This window comes from Tiliqua scincoides, chromosome 2 (genome assembly GCF_035046505.1).
Source record: "Tiliqua scincoides isolate rTilSci1 chromosome 2, rTilSci1.hap2, whole genome shotgun sequence".
NCBI classification, from domain to species: Eukaryota; Metazoa; Chordata; class Lepidosauria; order Squamata; family Scincidae; genus Tiliqua; species Tiliqua scincoides.
The window spans coordinates 32,711,083-32,729,816 of NC_089822.1; the positions used below are offsets into that span (position 1 = coordinate 32,711,083).

Consider the following 18,734-nt stretch of genomic DNA (forward strand, 5'->3'; position numbering starts at 1 on the left):
AGAACGTATCTGATACAGAATGTATCTGTAATGATACAGAAAGTTACCAACCTGCTATAGCTTGTGTAGCTGGGACACACAAAGCATGCTCTGGCTTGTAAGGAACAAAACAAATTCATTTCATCTTAAGTTGTGGCATCTATTTCATCTAATATTTTTAAACCTGTTCCAATCAATGTTTATCTGGAAACTACACAAGACATACATTGTAAACCATTCTTATAATACAAGTAAACTCACCTTCAACTGCGCTGGCTGTGTTACATTCTTCAAATTCAATAAGTCCTTTTAAAAACATGAAAAAGAATTGTTCTGATTTAGTTAATATTCCAGCATAAATTGAAAGTAATATTAAGTTAAGATTAGGACTCCAGTATCCTTAGTTAATAGAACAGCAGATTTTAAAGAAATGAATTAAATTTAGTATAACTAGCTATGAAAACCAAGATGGCGAGTATAATCTTAGAAAAGACACTTTCTCAGAAGGGAATGCCTCTTCTGGGATAGAGTCCACAGATATGCTCACTACTAGCAAGTAAATAATTTAACCTTGCAAGGAAAGTTCAGCATGAGGTCAGGGAGAACCATGCCCTTTTCCTAAGGCTCAAGAAGGGTTGGGTCATATCCTCAACACAACACTGAACTTCAGAGGCACCACTAAAAATGTAGAGGTTTTTCACTGTTTTCTGCATGCCTCCAAAACTTGTGCAGGGGGGGGGGGGGAGATGCAGATTAGATGGCAAGCACAAATTCTGGCTGACTAACGCACCTAGAACCAGAACAGAATGAATTAGAGAAGGAAACTACACACCTGGTCAAATGTAATGAATATTGTATCATAGCACATGAATTTTGTTTCAAACATAACTACAGAAATCTCCCAATTGATTTTTGCTGTCTTCTGACTTTAGTTTGAGCAGTGCACCTAAATTAATCACATTGTGAATTCACAAAAGTCATACATCCTATTAAAATATTTTGTAATGATTATCTTACGGTATATACACTTCATTTAGCAGATACACACTCTAATTTTTCATATCTGTGAAAAATTACAGCCTGGGCTGCTGGCAAGTTATTGAAAGCTACTGTATCAAGCACTACTGGGGTGCTTGCCTGAATATAAGCATGTGTTGGCTCGCACAACTCCAAGTGTGCTCTGCACACAAAACTTATTGGGTCCCCAAGTACTTTCTCACATTTCAAGAGCGACCTGTATGCTTCACAAATAAGAAGGAATCACGACTACTGAAACACAAGCAGAAGTGTTTCCATTTCCCACTCACAGTGCCAATCATACCAAATTCTCTTGGACACAACCAACTAGCCTGAGTGATGCATAGGGAAAGCCAAAAGAGATTACATTACAACAATGCAGCATCCTATACTATAAGAACTATCATTAAGTACAAATTCAAGAAGATTTGTCCCTTTAGGAAAGGATGAAGAACGTTTGCACTCTGAGCAACAACACTAATTTTTAATGAGCAAATAAGCAAATCGAACATCATTTTGACCAATGACAACTGGAAAGAAACTACACTGTTGCTAGTGATCCACTTCATTTTATTAGTTAAAAGCGATCCTTCAAGAGGGTGGAATGAGACGGTTTTCAGAATTCAGTCATCTCAGCATCAAGTATCACCTAATTAACTCCTGCTAACTAGGTAAGAAGCATTTTTTCAAGTGGGTGTCCCTCTTTATTTAGTGGGGGAGAGTAACTGGCCCTCCTCACCCCAGCAGTGTCTTTTCTAGTGGCTGTCTGCTGGTGTTCTTTTGCATCTTTTTAGATTGTGAACCCCTTTGGGACAGGGAGCCATTAGTTATTTGATTTTCTCTGTAAATCGCTTTGTGAACTTATGTTGAAAAGTGGTATATAAATACTGTTGTTAATAATAATAGTAACAACAACAACAACAATAATAATAAATTTGTAAAATACTGATCTTGAAAACAGTTAACTGAGCCCTCAACTGTGGTGATTTCCAGCCACTGTGCATGACACACTGGTGTGCTGCAAATGGTCTGCTGTGGGAATTTGGGGTACAGTCATATATTAGTAGGGCCACTGGAAGATATGAGCCCTGGTCAGCAGTGCAGTGCGCCTTGTCGGTTGTCAAAAGACTGATAGTATACTTTGACAATTCTAGCACCTTCTCAGATTACATTAGATAAAAAGGTTGAATATTGCTAGATTAGAGAATGGTGTCATGACTAGTTAACCAGTGTGTGTGCTGCACAAGTAGATATGCCAAAATGGACAAAGAACAGCTGTTCATGGGACTGAAATGTTTCTTTTTTAAAAAAAGACTGGAAAATATATTGCATAATTTTTCAATAGGAAGAAAATAATCCACATTAAGTTCTAGTTTGGCTGTAGCTAAATACTGTATAACAGTTTTTTTTAATACACAGCAGTAGTGTTAAACTGAAAATAAAACACTGGATTAACTAGAATACACTAGCTGAAATATAAATACTAACGTGTATTGATTTTACATATTGTTGAAACATTACAAGCAACTTTTAAAAAAGTTTGGTCTAAAAGGTACATGTAGTTACGAATATGATAGCAGGCACTAGCCTTGGTTTTAGATGAAAACAAAAGGATTTTTCCCCCTCTGGCATTAAATCATGCATGAAAGGAGGACAATTTTTTCCAAACTACATATGCCTCACATGCTGCTTCAAAATGGCAAAGCTTTGCGTGTCTGGCTCAGTGCCAGTTGACAGCTCAGCTGGATATCAATGCACATTCTGACCCCCCTTACAGCGTGTCACTTCTGAATTGTTTCCGCAGTAGAAAGTTTATTCAACCTCTCTCTCAAATGCAGTGGACCGACCATCATTCTGCTATTTAATCATAGCAGGACAGGTTATTTTTTTGACAGCACTAAAGCCAGAGAGCAATTCCTAATGAACAGCTTGATACAAGTGGAATTTCAACTGTTTTAGCCTCAAATAATTCTGCTGTCAAAACAAATGATTGCTCTTAGTACTTAGATGTTAAGCTGGAGCACAAAGGTCAATTCTGTGTGTACAAACACACAAGCAATCTTTTCCTTGATAAAATCTCATGCCATTTCATGTTCAGCAGCAACTAAAGCTCCAAATACATCAATTGTACAAAAATTGGCAATTAATGTTTTCTAACGATATCATTTGCACTGACTGATAAAAGGAAAAATAAATCATCCAAAAAATAACTTGCTATATTTAGGCATTAAAGACCAAATGCATCATTATCTGTTCTGCAACACATTTCTAAATGTGTTTAGCTAAAAGTCTAGCAAGTTAGGATGAATACAACATGTTTGTAAATGTTTACTATCACTGCTAACCAGCCTTAGGGCACAATCCTGACCTGGGTTGGGCCAGCTCAAGTCCCTTGCGCTGCCTCAGGAGGAAGCTGCGTCGGCGCAAGGAGATGCACCAACACACGGAGGCTGAATCCAGCCTCCATGGTGGCTTCCCCGCAGAGTCTCGCGTCACCCTGACTGGGCCAACGCAAGAGGAAAAGGTAGGCACGGAGGAGGCGAGAGGTGGTGGTGCACAACCAATCTTCAAAATGTTGAAGACGGCTTCTGATGGGTATAGGGATGTTGGGCCACCTGGCATCAGACACTGTATTAACTCATGCTTCCTGTTGGGAAGACGCTTCTTTGGAAGATCTGCCAATCTTGGAAGGTCACCTGAATTTGGTCTGTAACCTGTCTTGATCAGTAGGGTCAGTAGGACTGGCAGAACGGGCTGAGGAGACTTGTTATTCTTCCCTTGCCACAGGAAGGAACCTTTTCGTACTCCAGTTTTCTGCTAGAACAGATTCCAAAGCCTCCCCAAATAGCCTTAGTCCCACGGGATAGGTAAGAGTTCACCCCTGTATCAGCAGGGGTTCCATTGTGCAAGCCCCCATGGTTACGTGAAACAGTGGATATAGGCAAAGGCCACCCCCCACCTTCCTGAGTTCTCCGTGCCGCCAATGCCTTATAAGGCATTAAAAATGACACTTGTGGTTTCAACAAGTGGGAAACCCTGGCCTCTGAGCGGCCCGCTTGGAGGCAGGCTGTGCAGCATGGCCTTTCCCAGTTTGAAGAGACACTTTGCCAACAGTCTGAGGCTAAGAGGCAAAGAAGGAAGGCCCATAGCCAGGGAGACAGACCAGGGACAGACTGCACTTGCTCCTGGTGTGGAAGGGATTGTCACTCCCGGATTGGCCTTTTCAGCCACACTAGACGCTGTGCCAGAACCACCTTTCAGAGCGCGATACCATAGTCTTTCGAGACTGAAGGTTGCCAATACAAGGTTTCACGGAGAAACTGGAAGTTGCATTTTTTTATCTGATAGTCTGAGCGTGGCAAAAGCCAGACGGGTGTGAGGGCCACACCCAAACCGTGGATAAGTGAATCTGTGGATACAGGATCTGCAAATACAGGGGGCACTCCTGTATTGCAAGACTGTATCACCATGTCCAAGCAAAATATGAAAGTTATTTTTGAGCCAGAGATGAAGACTGCACTAAACTATCACCATCTAAACAGCATATTCTATTAGTTGCCTCCCATCCCTCCCTAGGCTTCAGAGATTTCAATAAGCATTAGTTGTGATTTGAGCCCATTATATCTTTTCTATGGTAAATGAGGAAAAAGGCTTCCATCCTTCTTAAAGTAAACCTGCATGTATTCTAAGTCCCCTTGTTCACCCTCAAGAAAAATTAGCCCTTTACGTTTCTCTCATTCATCATATCCCCCAGAACTCATAACAGTTTTGCTGCTCTTCTTTGACTTATCAAATATTTTTATGTGGCAAATGTTCCCCAGCAGAAACCTAGTTAATGCCATGTACAGGAGGAGCTGTGCTAAGATAGAGGAGGCACAGCTCCTCCTGTACTTGGCATTAACTAGGTTTCTGCTGGGGAACATTTGCCACATAAAAAAATTTGATAAGTCAAAGAAGAGCTTAGAGTGAACAGGAGTGGCAAACTTGTGTCTTTCAAAGCCTAATGCAACCTGCTAGTCATTTTTGATGTTCCACCAATGCAGCAAAAATAGGATGTTTATTCCTGTTTTAATCATAAAAACAATGAGTGAAAAAATAACATCCTGGTTGGAATTCCTAATTGCTGTATATACTCAGCAAAAAGGCAAGAAATTTCTGCCAATAAATCAAGCTTAGATCAACACCTTGCCTTATCCCCAGGAGTCAGGCCTTTTCAAGTAAATTATGGCACCAGAGAAGCAATGCAGAGATAATTAGAGGACTGTTAATCTCCATGGTAACCTCCCTGGCAAGCTCCAGCCAAAGTTAACCTTTTATTCTCCTCCTGAAAAAAGGACTAAAGGTTTCCATTTAAATCAAGCAAGTCTCCTCCCATTTTGCAAATGCTTGGCAGACTATTTTTAAACACCAGAATGTAATCCTCTTTTCCATTTGAAACAAAGTCCCAGGCTACAATTCAGTGCACCATTACTTAAGAATAACACCCATGGAAAGCAATGGGTCTACTTCTGAGTAAATAGCACTGCAACTATGTCAGCTGCACTTGCTCACAGTCATTCCTTGATGCTTGTCTCTCTGCTGTGAATTGAATTGCACACTCCCAATTATGCGTTATAAGTTGTATGTTATACACAGAGTCTCTGGCTTAACATACCAGGCACCTTAAAGAAGGATCTGATTAATGGTTCTTCTGCAGTGGTTCCTAACCTTTTTTCACTTGCATACCCCTTTGCAGCCTATTTCCATAAATTGTACCCCTCATATTAGCAAAATGTTTGTCATAAATGTGAATATAAGCCTTCATCTCCTCTATATGAAGACCCGTATTTCATGTATTCATCACAGTATTGCCTCTTTTTATCTGTTTGAAGAACTGAAGACTATGCCTTTGCACTGTTTTGCATCAGAAGTATCCTGAGAAATTATGGATGATTGATCACTTTCCATATTATGTTTCAGCTTTTTGACTGCACTGGTTTTCAATCACTGATTCATACATGAATTGATCACCAAAAACTAGCTATCGGTGGGGCTTTAACAGCCATCTAGCTACCTCCCTTCCTGGTCCTGAAAGGTGTTCTGGAGCACTACCTGCCTTTTTCTGCCACTATTCAATTCTTTTTCAAGTACCCCTAAAGGTCCTGTCAAATGCACCTGGGGTGCATGTACCCCAGGTTGGGAACCACTGTTCTACTGGTATGTTGCTTATAGGACACTTACTCCGATAGTGTTTACAAAAGGTTGTGAAGACCAGAAGTTACGATCTTTTACTATATTTTTAATTAGAGACTGTAGAGTTCTTAAGTAACAATTACTGGCAGGTTATTTTTCAGGATCTGGCCTCAGGTAAAATCAGACAAAACCAGTGGTGTAGCTAGCGAGGGGTGGAGGGGCAATCTGTCCCAGGTACCAGCCTTGGGGGGGGGGTAACACCACAAATGACCCAACATTGCAGAGGTTACGAATAACCCCATCATGCTATATACCAGGGGTGCCCAAACCCCAGCCCTGGGGCCACTTGCAGCCCTTGAGGCCTCTCAATGTGGCCCTCAGGGAGCCCCCAGTCTCTAATGAGCCTCTGGCCCTCCGGAGATTTGTTGGAGCCCGCACTGGCTTGACGCAACTGCTCTCAGAGTGAGGGCAACTGCTTGATCTCTCGCATGAGCTGTGGGATGAGGGCTTCCTCCACTGCTTGCTGTTTCACATCTGTGATGCAGTAGCAGCAGCAAAGGAAAGGCCAGCCTTGCTTTGTGCAAGGCCTTTTATAGGCCTTGAGCTATTGCAAGACCATTCATTCATTCATATAAGTTCATCTTTAATATATTTATTTATGTAAACTTATGTAAATTTATTCAAATTTTAAATGTAAATTCTTTTTTTCCCAGGCCCCCGACACAGTGTCAGGGAGATGATGTGGCCCTCCTGCCAAAAACTTTGGACACCCCTGCTATATACCATTAGATGTGAAATTTCCAGAAGAAAACAAAAACAACAACAATAAAATGTCTCCTTTTCATCGAAAGTTATGGCCTAAAAACAGGACAACAAAAAATGCATTGAACCCTATGGAAACTGAAACCGAGTCATATGGCGCATTTACTCTTGAGTAGGCGAACTTGCCTTAGGAAGAGGCAGGCTGAGAGGAATCCAATGACACTGGAATGGTTCCTATCCAATGAAAGCAGCCCCCAAAAAACACCCAAGAAGGAAGTCCCTCCCTCCAAGTTGACAAATGTATTGAGCCCTATGGAAAGCAAAAGTAAGCCACACAGTCGCATTTACTCACAAGTAAGCAACCGTGCATTGGTTCCTGGTCAAGTCAGGCAAATGGGAATGCAAGGTTAGCTGCATGGTCCCCATCTGATGAAAGTGGAGCTCAACAAATGCTCCAGAAGACAGAATCCCACCCCCCAAACACACAAAGAATAAAACAGAGGCTTGAGCTGGTAAGGTCAATTTTTTTTCCTTTTTAGACTTGTAAAGCCAGGTGCGTCCTGATAGTGATATGCTTGAAATTTAAGAATTTAAACTGAACTGGGCACTGGGGAGGGCTGAAAAATCTCACTGATATTTTGTGGGGGGGGGGGAGGTGTTATTGCAGGCAGACTACAGAGCAAATCCACTTGGTGAAACAGGGCTGTCTTCCCTTTATTTAATTATTTGTTTTTCTTTAATTTATAATTATTTATTTTATTTTGCTTGATGATGTAACTTCCAGCCATGACATCACTGCCTGTGGATTCTGGACAGATTGTCATTCTAAAAAGCGGGTCCCAGTGTTAAAAGTTTGAGAACCACTGCCTTAATTCAAAACAAGCCAATGAGACATCCTTAGTGTGACACCCTAGTGAGCAAAATTCCAGAAATCATGGCTTTTAGGAAAATACCATCATGTTATATACCATTTGATGCAGAATTTCATCCATTGCTTGTGGGGAAATGTTCACTGCATTTATTTTCTGGCCATTATTATTATTCATTTCATGTCATGACTATGACTATCTCTCAGTCTCACCTACCTCACAGGGTTGTTGTAATGACAAAATAAGGGCAGGAACCATGTACACCACCCTGAGCTACTTAGAGGAAGGGTGCTTTAAAATGTGGATGAATTAATAATTAATATAATTAATTAAGTCTTATGGGGTGACAAAAATTTATGGGCCCCGGCTGGCAAGACCTAGCTACGTCACTGGATAAAACTATAGCCAGGCATCCCCCTAAGTTTAAACCACACACTTCCACTTATCTGAGGGTCATAGAAAATTCCATGTTTTTTTGCTCAAAACCTGCCCTCGACTTATTTGTGAGATTGACTTGTGGGAGAGTGTTTGCAGTAGAACTTGATTTATTGATTTTACTTCTAGGAAATTATCCAATCCACCGGAGGGAATCTGTACCCACAGGTAGTTATTCTGCTGATCTTTGTTCATGTGGAAAGCACCGGAGGGGCTAATAAAACAATGAAAGGATGCTGTATGAAAAGAGATAGTTAGCCTCTCAAACAAAAAAATCAGCTAATAGGAACAAAGCATTGCCTTAGTTCTCATAGGGATGCAAGACAGTGCCATTACTTTTTCTTGCAATGACACTACACTGCTGATGCACATTCTACACCACAAGCATTGCCCCTTGCTTAAAAAAATGAAGTAGCAATTGTGTCTTCTATCAATTTTTCCAAGTATTTCAAGATCCTGAATGATAATTCTGCCCTCTAAAATACTTGTGCTTTCTTAATTTAGATTCTTAAATATTTAATAAATTAAATAGGTAATGAAAGCTACTCAATTTATCACGTCCCACATTTCTGGGGGGGAAAAGGACAAGCTGTGTTACACTGAGAGTTTCCAGAATTTTTAATGGCATGCTTTAGTGAAATGATATTCATATATGGTGTGTATTTGGAGAACACACGAACAAACCAAAGGATTTCTAATGATGTTGAGAAGGTTTGGTTTACTGTCGCAGTTTGGTTGTAAATACTGATGTCCTTACATAGGTGTTTCTCAAACTGTGGGCCGGCACCCACTAGGTGGGCCGTGAGCCAATTTCAAATGGGTCCCCATTCATTTCAATATTATGTTTTTAATATATTAAGACTTAATGATACCATGTTATATGACTACATCTGGGGAAATGTGACAGATCTGTACATTTAACAGGCTACTATATATATATATATATGAACAATGATAGTAGTAGTAGTAGTAGTAGTAGTAGTAGTAACTACTTTGTCATTGTGCTACAGCACAACAAAATTTATGCACCTTTGTGATACAAGCATAAATATATATTACAGTTCCAACTATCACACTCTACACACTCACCCACACATTCCATACAACATGCATCATAATATAAAAACAGTATAATAGACCATAATGCCCAGGAGCATGGTAACAACTATATCGCCTTATTCAACGTAATTGAATAAAACGGTTAAAAACTGTTCAGGAGTCGTGTGGTGCGTGCTCTAATAGTTCTGTATCGTCTACCCAAAGGCAACAGTTCAAATAACTTATGAGCCGGATGGAAGGGGTCTCTCAGAATACTATGTGACTTCTGCAGACAGCGAGATGTATAGATGTCCTCCAAAGCTGGTAGATGAAGGCTGATGATGTGCTGTGTGATCTTAATTCTCTTCAGAGCTTTTTGGTCCCCTGCAGAGCAATTTCCGTACCACACCAAGATATCATAGGTTAGGACACTCTCAGTGGTCCCCCACCAAAGGCTATTGAAAAAACTCCACAGTCAGGGAATTAGAGGGCAGGTCCTCTCATGGACTGAGAACTGGTTGAAGACCAGGAAACAGAGAGTGGGTGTCAATGGGCAATTTTCACAATGGAGAGAGGTGAAAAGCGGTGTGCCCCAAGGATCTGTCCTGGGACCGGTGCTCTTCAACCTCTTCATAAATGACCTGGAGACAGGAGTGAGCAGTGAGGTGGCTAAGTTTGCAGACAACACCTAACTTTTCCAAGTGATGAAGACCAGAAGTGATTGCGAGGAGCTCCAGAAGGATCTCTCCAAACTGGCAGAATGGGCAGCAAAATGGCAGGTGCATTTCAATGTAAGTAAGTGTTAAGTCATGCACATTGGGACAAAAAATCAAAACTTTAGATATAGGCTGATGGGTTCTGAGCTGTCTGTGACAGATCAGGAGAGAGATCTTGGGGGGGTGGACAAGTCAATGAAAGTGTTGACTCAATGTGCAGCGGCAGTAAAGAAGGCCAATTCTATGCTTGGGATCATTAGAAAAGCTATTGAGAACAAAATGGCTATTATAATGCCGTTGTACAAATCAATGGTAAGGCCGCACCTAGAGCATTGTGTCCAGTTCTGGTCGCCGCATCTCAAAAAGGATATAGTGGACATGGAAAAGGTGAAAAAGAGAGCGACTAAGATGATTGCTGGGCTGGGGCACCTTCCTTATGAGGAAAGGCTATGGCGTTTGGGCCTCTTCAGTCTAGAAAAGAGGCGCCTGAGAGGGGACATGATTGAGACATACAAAATTATGCACGGGAAGGATAAAGTGGATAGAGAGAGACTCTTTACACTCTCACATAACAACAGAACCAGGAGATATCCACTAAAATTGAGTGTTGGGAGAGTTAGGACAGACAAAAGAAAATGTCCTTTACTCAGCATGTGGTTGGTCTATGGAATTCCTTGCCACAGGATGCGGTGACTGCATCTGGCCTGTATGCCTTTAGAAGGGGATTGGGCAAGTTTCTGGAGGAAAAATCCATTATGGGTTACAAGCCATGATGTCTATGTACAACCTCCTGATTTTAGAAGTGGCCTATGTCAGATGCAAGGGAGGGCACCAGGATGCAGGTCTCTTGTTATCAGGTGTGCTCCCTGGGGCATTTGGTGGGCCGCTGTGAGCTACAGGAAGCTGAACTAGATGGGCCTATGGCCTGATCCAGTGGGGCTGTTCTTATGTTCTTAACAATAGTAAGACACAAGCAGCTGCTGTGACAAATTTAACCTCCCAAGCTTCCTCAGAAAATATAACCTGTTTTGTGCTTTTTTAATCAACATGCTGGTGTTAATAGTTGATGAGAGGTCCTCTGTGATGTAAATACCTAGGAATTTGAAACTACCAACCCTCTCCACCTCCTCACCATTTATGTATAATGGTGTGTGTACATCCCTCTTTTTCTGGAAGTCAATTATAAGTTCTTTAGTTTTTTGATGTTAAGTGAGATTATTTTCTTTGTTCCACAATAACAACTCCTGTACTTCCTTCCTATAAGCAGACTCATCATTCCCACTAACAAGCCCCATCATTGTAGTATCGTCTGCAAAGTTTATAATTTCATTGGTGTTACGTGATGAGGTACAATCATGTGTATACACGGAATAGAGGAAGGGCCTCAGCACACAGCCTTGGGGAGCTCCTGTATTTAATATCAGAGTGGAAGAATGATAAGAGCCCATTGTAACTGACTGTGGCCTATTTGTCAAAAAAGCTTATTTGTCAATAATGACAGTAAATGGGACTAGCTCCTGGGTGTGAGTAGGATTGCAGCCTAGGATTGTTAAAAATTTCCATGCTTGATGATGTCGCTTCCGGTCATGACATCAGTTCAGGTGGGTCCGGACAGAGACTCATTCTAAAAAGTGGGCCCCGGTGCTAAATGTGTGAGAACCACTGCCCTATATTGTCTATATAGTCACTGAGTCTGTTTAAAGGTGATAAAAATGGAATTTCTGAACAATGCTCATCTTAATATTGATGAACCATGAATTTGACTTAGAAATTTCTTTATTTTGCATGATATGAAAAGTTTCAGAATTCTGTGTTCCTTTTGAAACTTAAAAATGTTAAATGCCTTCCACATGACACTGAAACAGATTAATCTTTTTAATTGGGTAGTTATGTCGCTCTTTCCTGTCTCTAATGGTATTTTAAAAATAATCTAATGTTATTATGCTCAAAATAGTACATAAGAATTAATAGCTGGCATGTTGCCAGTGCAATTCTTCAAAGAGCATGTAGGTTTGCTTTAAGTGTCCTGCACTTGTTGCCTCAAAATGTCAAAACCTTGTCACATTTGTTTTCCAGAGAAGTAATTTGATGTTGTGCAGGTTGGTTAGATATTTCCAAGGAATGAATTGCCATGACTCTTATATTTACACATTACTTAGCATTCTGTGTCTTGATATCGTATTGGAAAACTCAAGTATAAATAGGCTTCTAAATCAGCTTCCAGCTGTCCTCATTTGTCACTTAATTCCCAGAGTAGAGAGCAGCCATGTTGCTTTTTTTCATTTCTCTTTATGGAATAATTTAAACAGTGTCAACCTTTTTTTAAATATAAGATTTCTGCATCTTACAGTCCAATCCTGAGCTGCCCAGGGGGCCCAGGCTCAGCGGCACCAAGAAGGGCTGCCACCGGATCCTGCGCCTCCCGACGTACCATGGGAGGTGCCTCGGGAGAAGCAGACTATCGTCCCCTTCCCCCAAGTAAGGTAAGCAGCCCTTAATGCTGGCATCCACGGGTCCTTCCAAAAACCATTCAGTGCAAATTTTTTGCCACTACTGGTAACTGACAGATAAGAGCAGATTATAACAAATAATATCAAAGCAAGGAAAGGACGCCTCAACACCAGCATTTGATAGACCAATTTCACTGTTAAATAATGTCTATCCAGTGTTTCTCAAACTGCGGGTCAGGACCCACTAGGTGGGTTGTGAGCTCACTTTCAGATGGGTCCCCATTCATTTCAATATTTTATTTTTAGTGTATTAGACTTTATGCTACCATGGTATGTGACTGCATTTGGGGAAATGTTACAGACCTGTACTTTTAAGAAGCTACTATGTATATGCTTTTAACAATGACAGTAAATGGGACTTACTCCTGGGTAAGTGTGGGTAGAATTGCAGCCTAAGATTGTTAAAAAATTTCCTGCTTTATGGTGCCACTTCCAGTCATGACATCACTTCTGGTGGGTTCTGACGGATTCTCATTCTAAAAAGTGGATCCCAGTGCGAAAGGTTTGAGAACTACTGGTCTATGCTATTAAGTAGGCTCAAGAAAAATACTTCCAATACACATATTCAGACTATGGTATCGCACTCTGAATAGTGGTTACGGAACAGTGTCCTCTCCAGTGTGCGAAGCCTGGTAAGGTAGATATGGAGGATAGACTGTTGCCCATGCAGCAAATCCCCCCTCTCCACGTCGCTGAAATGGTCCAATGGAAAGGCAGAAGCCAGTACGGTTGGTTCCAGCGGCGTTGCAGGAGTTGCCAGAGCATGACTGTGTTCAGCCATGAACTGCTTCAGGGACTCCGGCTCTGGATTTTGCCTCGAGGTTGACTCCTAAATCCTTTTCCATAACTGGATGTAGCCACAAGGCAGGAGGTTTGGGATAAGAATTTTCCTTCTCTCAGATGAGCTGCCTTACATCTACCAGGTGGCTGTTTAGTCACCTCTTACGACAAGTACAGCCAAACTGAGGGCCTATTCTTATCCCCATGTTGGCAACCTTCAGTCTCGAAAGACTATGGTATCGCGCTCTGAAAGGTGGTTCTGGAACAGCGTCTAGTGTGGCTGAAAAGGCCAATTCAGGAATGACAATCCCTTCCACACTGGGAGCAAGTGCAGTCTGTCCCTGGTCTGTCTCCCCGGCCATGGGCCTTCCTTCTTTGCCTCTTTGCCTCAGACTGTTGGCCAAGTGTCTCTTCAAACTGGGAAAGGCCATGCTGCACAGCCTGCCTCCAAGCGGGCCGCTCAGAGGCCAGGGTTTCCCACTTGTTGAGGTCCACTCCTAAGGCCTTCTGATCCCTCTTGCAGATGTCCTTGTATCGCAGCTGTGGTCTACCTGTAGGGCGCTTTCCTTGCACGAGTTCTCCATAGACTAGATCCTTTGGGATCCGGCCATCATCCATTCTCACGACATGACCGAGCCAACGCAGGCGTCTGTTTCAGCAGTGCATACATGCTAGGGATTCCAGCACATTCCAGGACTGTGTTGTTTGGAACACAGCCACCGGGGGAAAATACATATCCACCAGGGGAAAATATATATATACCACACAATACACATATACTATGACCAATATGGACATGCACCTGGATGGAAACTTCTGGATATTGAGAGGCAACATCCACACCCTCTGCAAAGTTGTGCACTGCCATTAGAAGCTCCTTCTGCAATCAGAAGGCATTTTCGGCTAGCACAGAGTGGCTTTGTACAAAATTGGAACAATCACAAAGCAGCAGTATCCACAGGGGTTCTATTCCAAAGCACACACACAAATCCCCACAGATAGCTGAAACCGTGGATACCAGGGACACCCCCCGCCCTTCGGGAGTTAGGGGAGCTGTGCTCCTCTTGTCTCCAAAGAGTCTTCTGAACCCTGCAGAGGCCGCAAGTGTCTGCTTGAGGTCACTGCAGGGCTCAGAATGGCCATTTAAGCTGAAATGAGGTCACTTCCAGTTTTTGTGTGTGTCTGCATGTGCGTGTGTGTCATAAAATGAAAGTGATGCTGTTATGCCTTTTAAAAGGTATTATGAGGGCCAGGAAAGCCCTCAGTGGATGGAAGTGGTTTCCATGGCACTCACAATGCTTTTAAAATGCATAAAAACATCATTTCTGCTTTTATGAAAAAGCATGTGTTTTTTTGGCCTAAACAGCCATTCTGAGTTCTGCAGAAGCAGTTGGTAGGCATATGAGGCCTCTGCAGGGTTCAGAAGAGCCTCTGGAGGCAAGGGCATAAGTACATAAGAACATGCCCCACTGGATCAGGCCATAGGCCCATCTAGTTCAGCTTCCTGTATCTCACAGTGGCCCAGCAAATGCCCCAGGGAGCGCACCAGATAACAAGAGACCTCATCCTGGTGCCCTCCCTTGCATCTGGCATTCTGACAAGTGAATTCACAGATAAAGGAGCCACCCGATTAGAAAATATTAAAATATTTATATATTAAAATATATAAAAGAAAAATATTAATTTTATATCTCTTACCAGGTCTGTCTTTGCCTGTGCCTTTTGACTCAGCAAATTTTTGTATCAAACTTGCAACTGTTGTGTTTGCCAAGTTATTTATAAATTCTTCATGAACCTTTGAGAGAAAGAACACTATTAAACATAATGCTACACTTCAGCATTTGATGCATCTACAGTTTACATTCAATCACTGTGTTTTACAACATGCTTTTATAAATAAATGTGAAAATGAATAAATAAATAAATGCAAGCTATCAGCCCGGAATCCAAAAGAACCATGAAACTAGTCCCTCAAACCAAAGGCAGATTTATGGCCCAATCCTATGCTGTCCTGGCACCAGGGAGTACAGCGGCACCAAAATGGCCGCTTTATCCTGTGGTGCCAGAAGAGCAGCTGGAGGTCTCCTTGGGATAAAGGAACATCAGATCCCTTAGCCCAGGGGTGCCCAAACCCTGGCCCTGGGACCACTTGCGGCCCTCGAAGACTTCCATTCCGGCTCGCTGGGAGCCCCCAATAAGCTCTGGTCCTCTGGAGACTCGCTGGAGCCTGGGCTGGCCCGACACAACTACTCTCAGCGTGACGGCCAACTGTTTGACCTCTCGTAGGAGCTGTGGAATGAGGGCTCCCTCCAGTGCTTGTTGTTTCACGTCTGTGATGCAGCAGTGGCAGCAAAGGCCGGCCTTGCTTTGTGCAAGGCCTTTTATAGGCCATGAGCTATTGCAAGACCTTCATTCATTCATACAAATTCCATCTCTAATATATTCATTTACGTAAATCTATTCAAATTTGAAATGTAAATTAATTCTTTTTCCCCCAATCCTGACATAGTGTCAGAGAGATTATGTGGCCCTCCTGCCAAAAAGTTTGGACACCCCTGCCTTAGCCCATATAGAACCCCAGCAGCCCCTATGGGTATACTCAGATCTGTTCCAGTTATTTAACTGGCACAGAACCGAAGAGACCCATGTTGGGTTCTGAGGCTCCAGAGGAGGAATAGGATTCAGCACAGCCTCTGCTGCCATCCCCACCCCTGTTCTGGGCTTGAACTATCCTTTGGCCCAACCTTCCACCTCCCCACCTTCCTCAGGCAGGAGGTCTGGTCTAGAGGGTAGAGCCTCCATTTGCCTGAAGATTAACATCCACAAGGTCGCCAGTTCGAGGCCACCGGCACCGTGCGACCTTGAAGCAGCTGGCAAGCTGCAGCTGAGCTGTTCCATCTGCTCGGAGCGTGGGAGGATGGAGGCCAGAATGTGAAACCAGATCGGAGTGTAACATCTTGAATGTGGTGGTTCTTGAAAGAGAGAACCTTCTTTCAAATTGTAAAAATCCCTTTGGGGATTTAATAAGCCTGCCTGTGTAAACCGCCTTGAATAAAGTCTTGAATAAAGACCAAGAAAGGCGGTATATAAATACTGTATATTATTATTATTATTATTATTATTATTCCTCCTGCTCCAAAATGCCTTCCCACTGCTTGGCAGGTGACTTACCAAGGAGTGCTCCTGCTTCTCCCACCAGTATGGAGGCCCAGCAATGACTAGCAGTAGCGTTCCGGCCACTGCCTCCCCCCTCTCAGCTGCTGCAACATGCCATATGGCACGTTTGCAACAGCTGTTGCCTAGGCAGTGTGTATGCAGTACTACCCAGGGGGAGTGATTGGGCTACCTGGTTTGTTTTAACAACTTGCATGCTGATTGGTTAACTGCAATTTCAAGAGCAATTTCTGATATGACATGGGAGTAACTTAAAGAAAAAAGTAAATCATTTCACAGGGTTGCACAAGACTCTTGAGTGAGTTGAAGCAGCTCTTTGAATCCCAGACACAAAGTAAATCTACTATGCTAGCAGGTATTTATTATAACATGTGCAGCTTGAAATATAAAGGTTATGTTCCAGAAAGACATGCTGTGTGCTTGTTTGTACAGAAATGCCATCCAGAAGACCTTCCCCCTGACCTTAGGAGTGCGGAAATTACTCAGAGTGACACATTAATGGTAAGGGATATGTACCTGCTCAGGAGTTCTTTCACCTAATCTTACTTCCATGTATTTTAGAGTTAGGCTTTGGTATTCAGATCAGGTGCCAGGTCTGAGCCCTGGTGCAAATGAACCCCTGCTTATGTCCCCACCTAAATTACTGCATAACCTAAAATGAATCTGAGGGAAAACAAACTATTGGTCGGTATCAGTGAATTTGATTATCCATGGAGTCTGTACCTGCAGAGTGGGACCAACTAGTACCCTCCAGACATCAACAGAGTGCTCTGGTCACATTCAGAGGGTGTTCTGGGCCCTGGGGACACTGAGCATGGCCTCCCCAGGCCTCAGAAAGGTATAAAAGTGTAACTTCCAGTTTTCTGGGGAAAACCAGAAGTTACGTTCTAAGGTTTCCCAAAGGTTTCAGAAACCCTCTGAATATGACCAGATTCAAACCCTAAGTGGGTCACAATCACATTTTTAAGCTGCTCTGGGCAGCGAAGAGGCCTGCAGAAGGGGCAGCAAGCTCCGTGCACCCTCAAGAGGGCCACAGTAACCTGATAAGTGTAAAAACAGCCCTTTTGTCCCCGGCAGTGGCACAATCGCAGACGTCCCTTCCCCCACAAGCACTTATAGTGTTCCAAACTCTCTAGGAGAGTTTGGCAACCACTGGTCAATCCTATGAATTTTCAGGAGAAAGTTTCATATCGCTTTATTTTTCAAAGCATATACAGAAATATTTCACATCAACTTTTTCAATTGTGTAGCAACCTGAACTGTGATACTTTTGAGTTTCCTTCTTGTGTAATTTCACCCTTTTTATGGCACAGGAAAATGGTTAATTGGACACTACCAAAAACTCACCTCGCCAATTTGTAAGTGAACTTCTTTTACAGTTTTTGAAAAACACTCTATAATCTCTTTCATATGGAGGAGATGCATTTCTTCAATATCTTGAAACTTCTGCATTAAAAAAATTTAATTTATTGCAAAATGAGGAAAACCAAGTTCAAAACAGACTTTCAAGGACTGAATATATTGGGCCACCACCATCCTCAAGAAGCAGCTCACCTTCTAGTTTTATCAATAACATTTTTAGTAAAGATGTGGAATATAAACTACAGGTGTGCATCGATTAATGACGGGAATATGTTCTGCAAACACTGTCATTAGGTACATGCATTGTTGCCCGGACAATCACTAATGGCAACTGAGTCATGCTCCAGAATGCTCTGGGAAGCCAGGAAGAAAGCTAGCTAGTGAAAGCGCACACAAAGTGCGTGAAGGACCGGTTAGCAGTTGAGCTGGGAAGGAAGCAAGCCCAGTAAGTTCGATGGGACCACTGTCACATAAGCGGTTGTTCATTAGAACTTCACTACACAGCACATGCCTGTATCTGCTGCAAAAAGGATGCTTGTTTCTGCTTCTGTCTTAATTGGCAAATATTGAGGCTCGTATAACAAGGTGGACAGTGACAAGAGTAAGAATTCAAACATGTTTACAGTTTAATTGACTAAAGAAGTTCAGTAAAAGAAGATGCACTTGCATTAATACACTTCTGAGGCTTATTGATTTTCCAATAACTTTTCAACTATATGCAATTTTCAACTATTTTAGTTTCCTTCTCTGGTTTCCTATGCCTTATACCAGTGTTTCTCAAACTGTGGGTCGGGACCCACTAGGTGGGTCCCCATTCATTTCAATATTTTATTTTTAATATATTAGACTTGATGCTGCATGGTATGTGACTGCATTTGGGGAAATGTTACAGACCTGTACTTTCAACAAGCTATTATGTA

General features: G+C 42.3%; 1 protein-coding gene across 1 annotated transcript in view; it reads right to left on the minus strand.

The window, feature by feature from the left end:
- FCHO2 (FCH and mu domain containing endocytic adaptor 2) overlaps positions 1 to 18,734 on the minus strand; it is a 97,107-nt gene that overhangs the window by 49,355 nt on the left and 29,018 nt on the right. Inside the window, exons 7-9 of the mRNA XM_066613327.1 lie at positions 17,800 to 17,898; positions 14,977 to 15,073; positions 241 to 285 (exon numbers count right to left, since the gene is read on the minus strand). Coding sequence (XP_066469424.1) covers positions 241 to 285; positions 14,977 to 15,073; positions 17,800 to 17,898 — 241 coding nt within the window. The remainder of the gene's footprint in view (positions 1 to 240; positions 286 to 14,976; positions 15,074 to 17,799; positions 17,899 to 18,734) is intronic.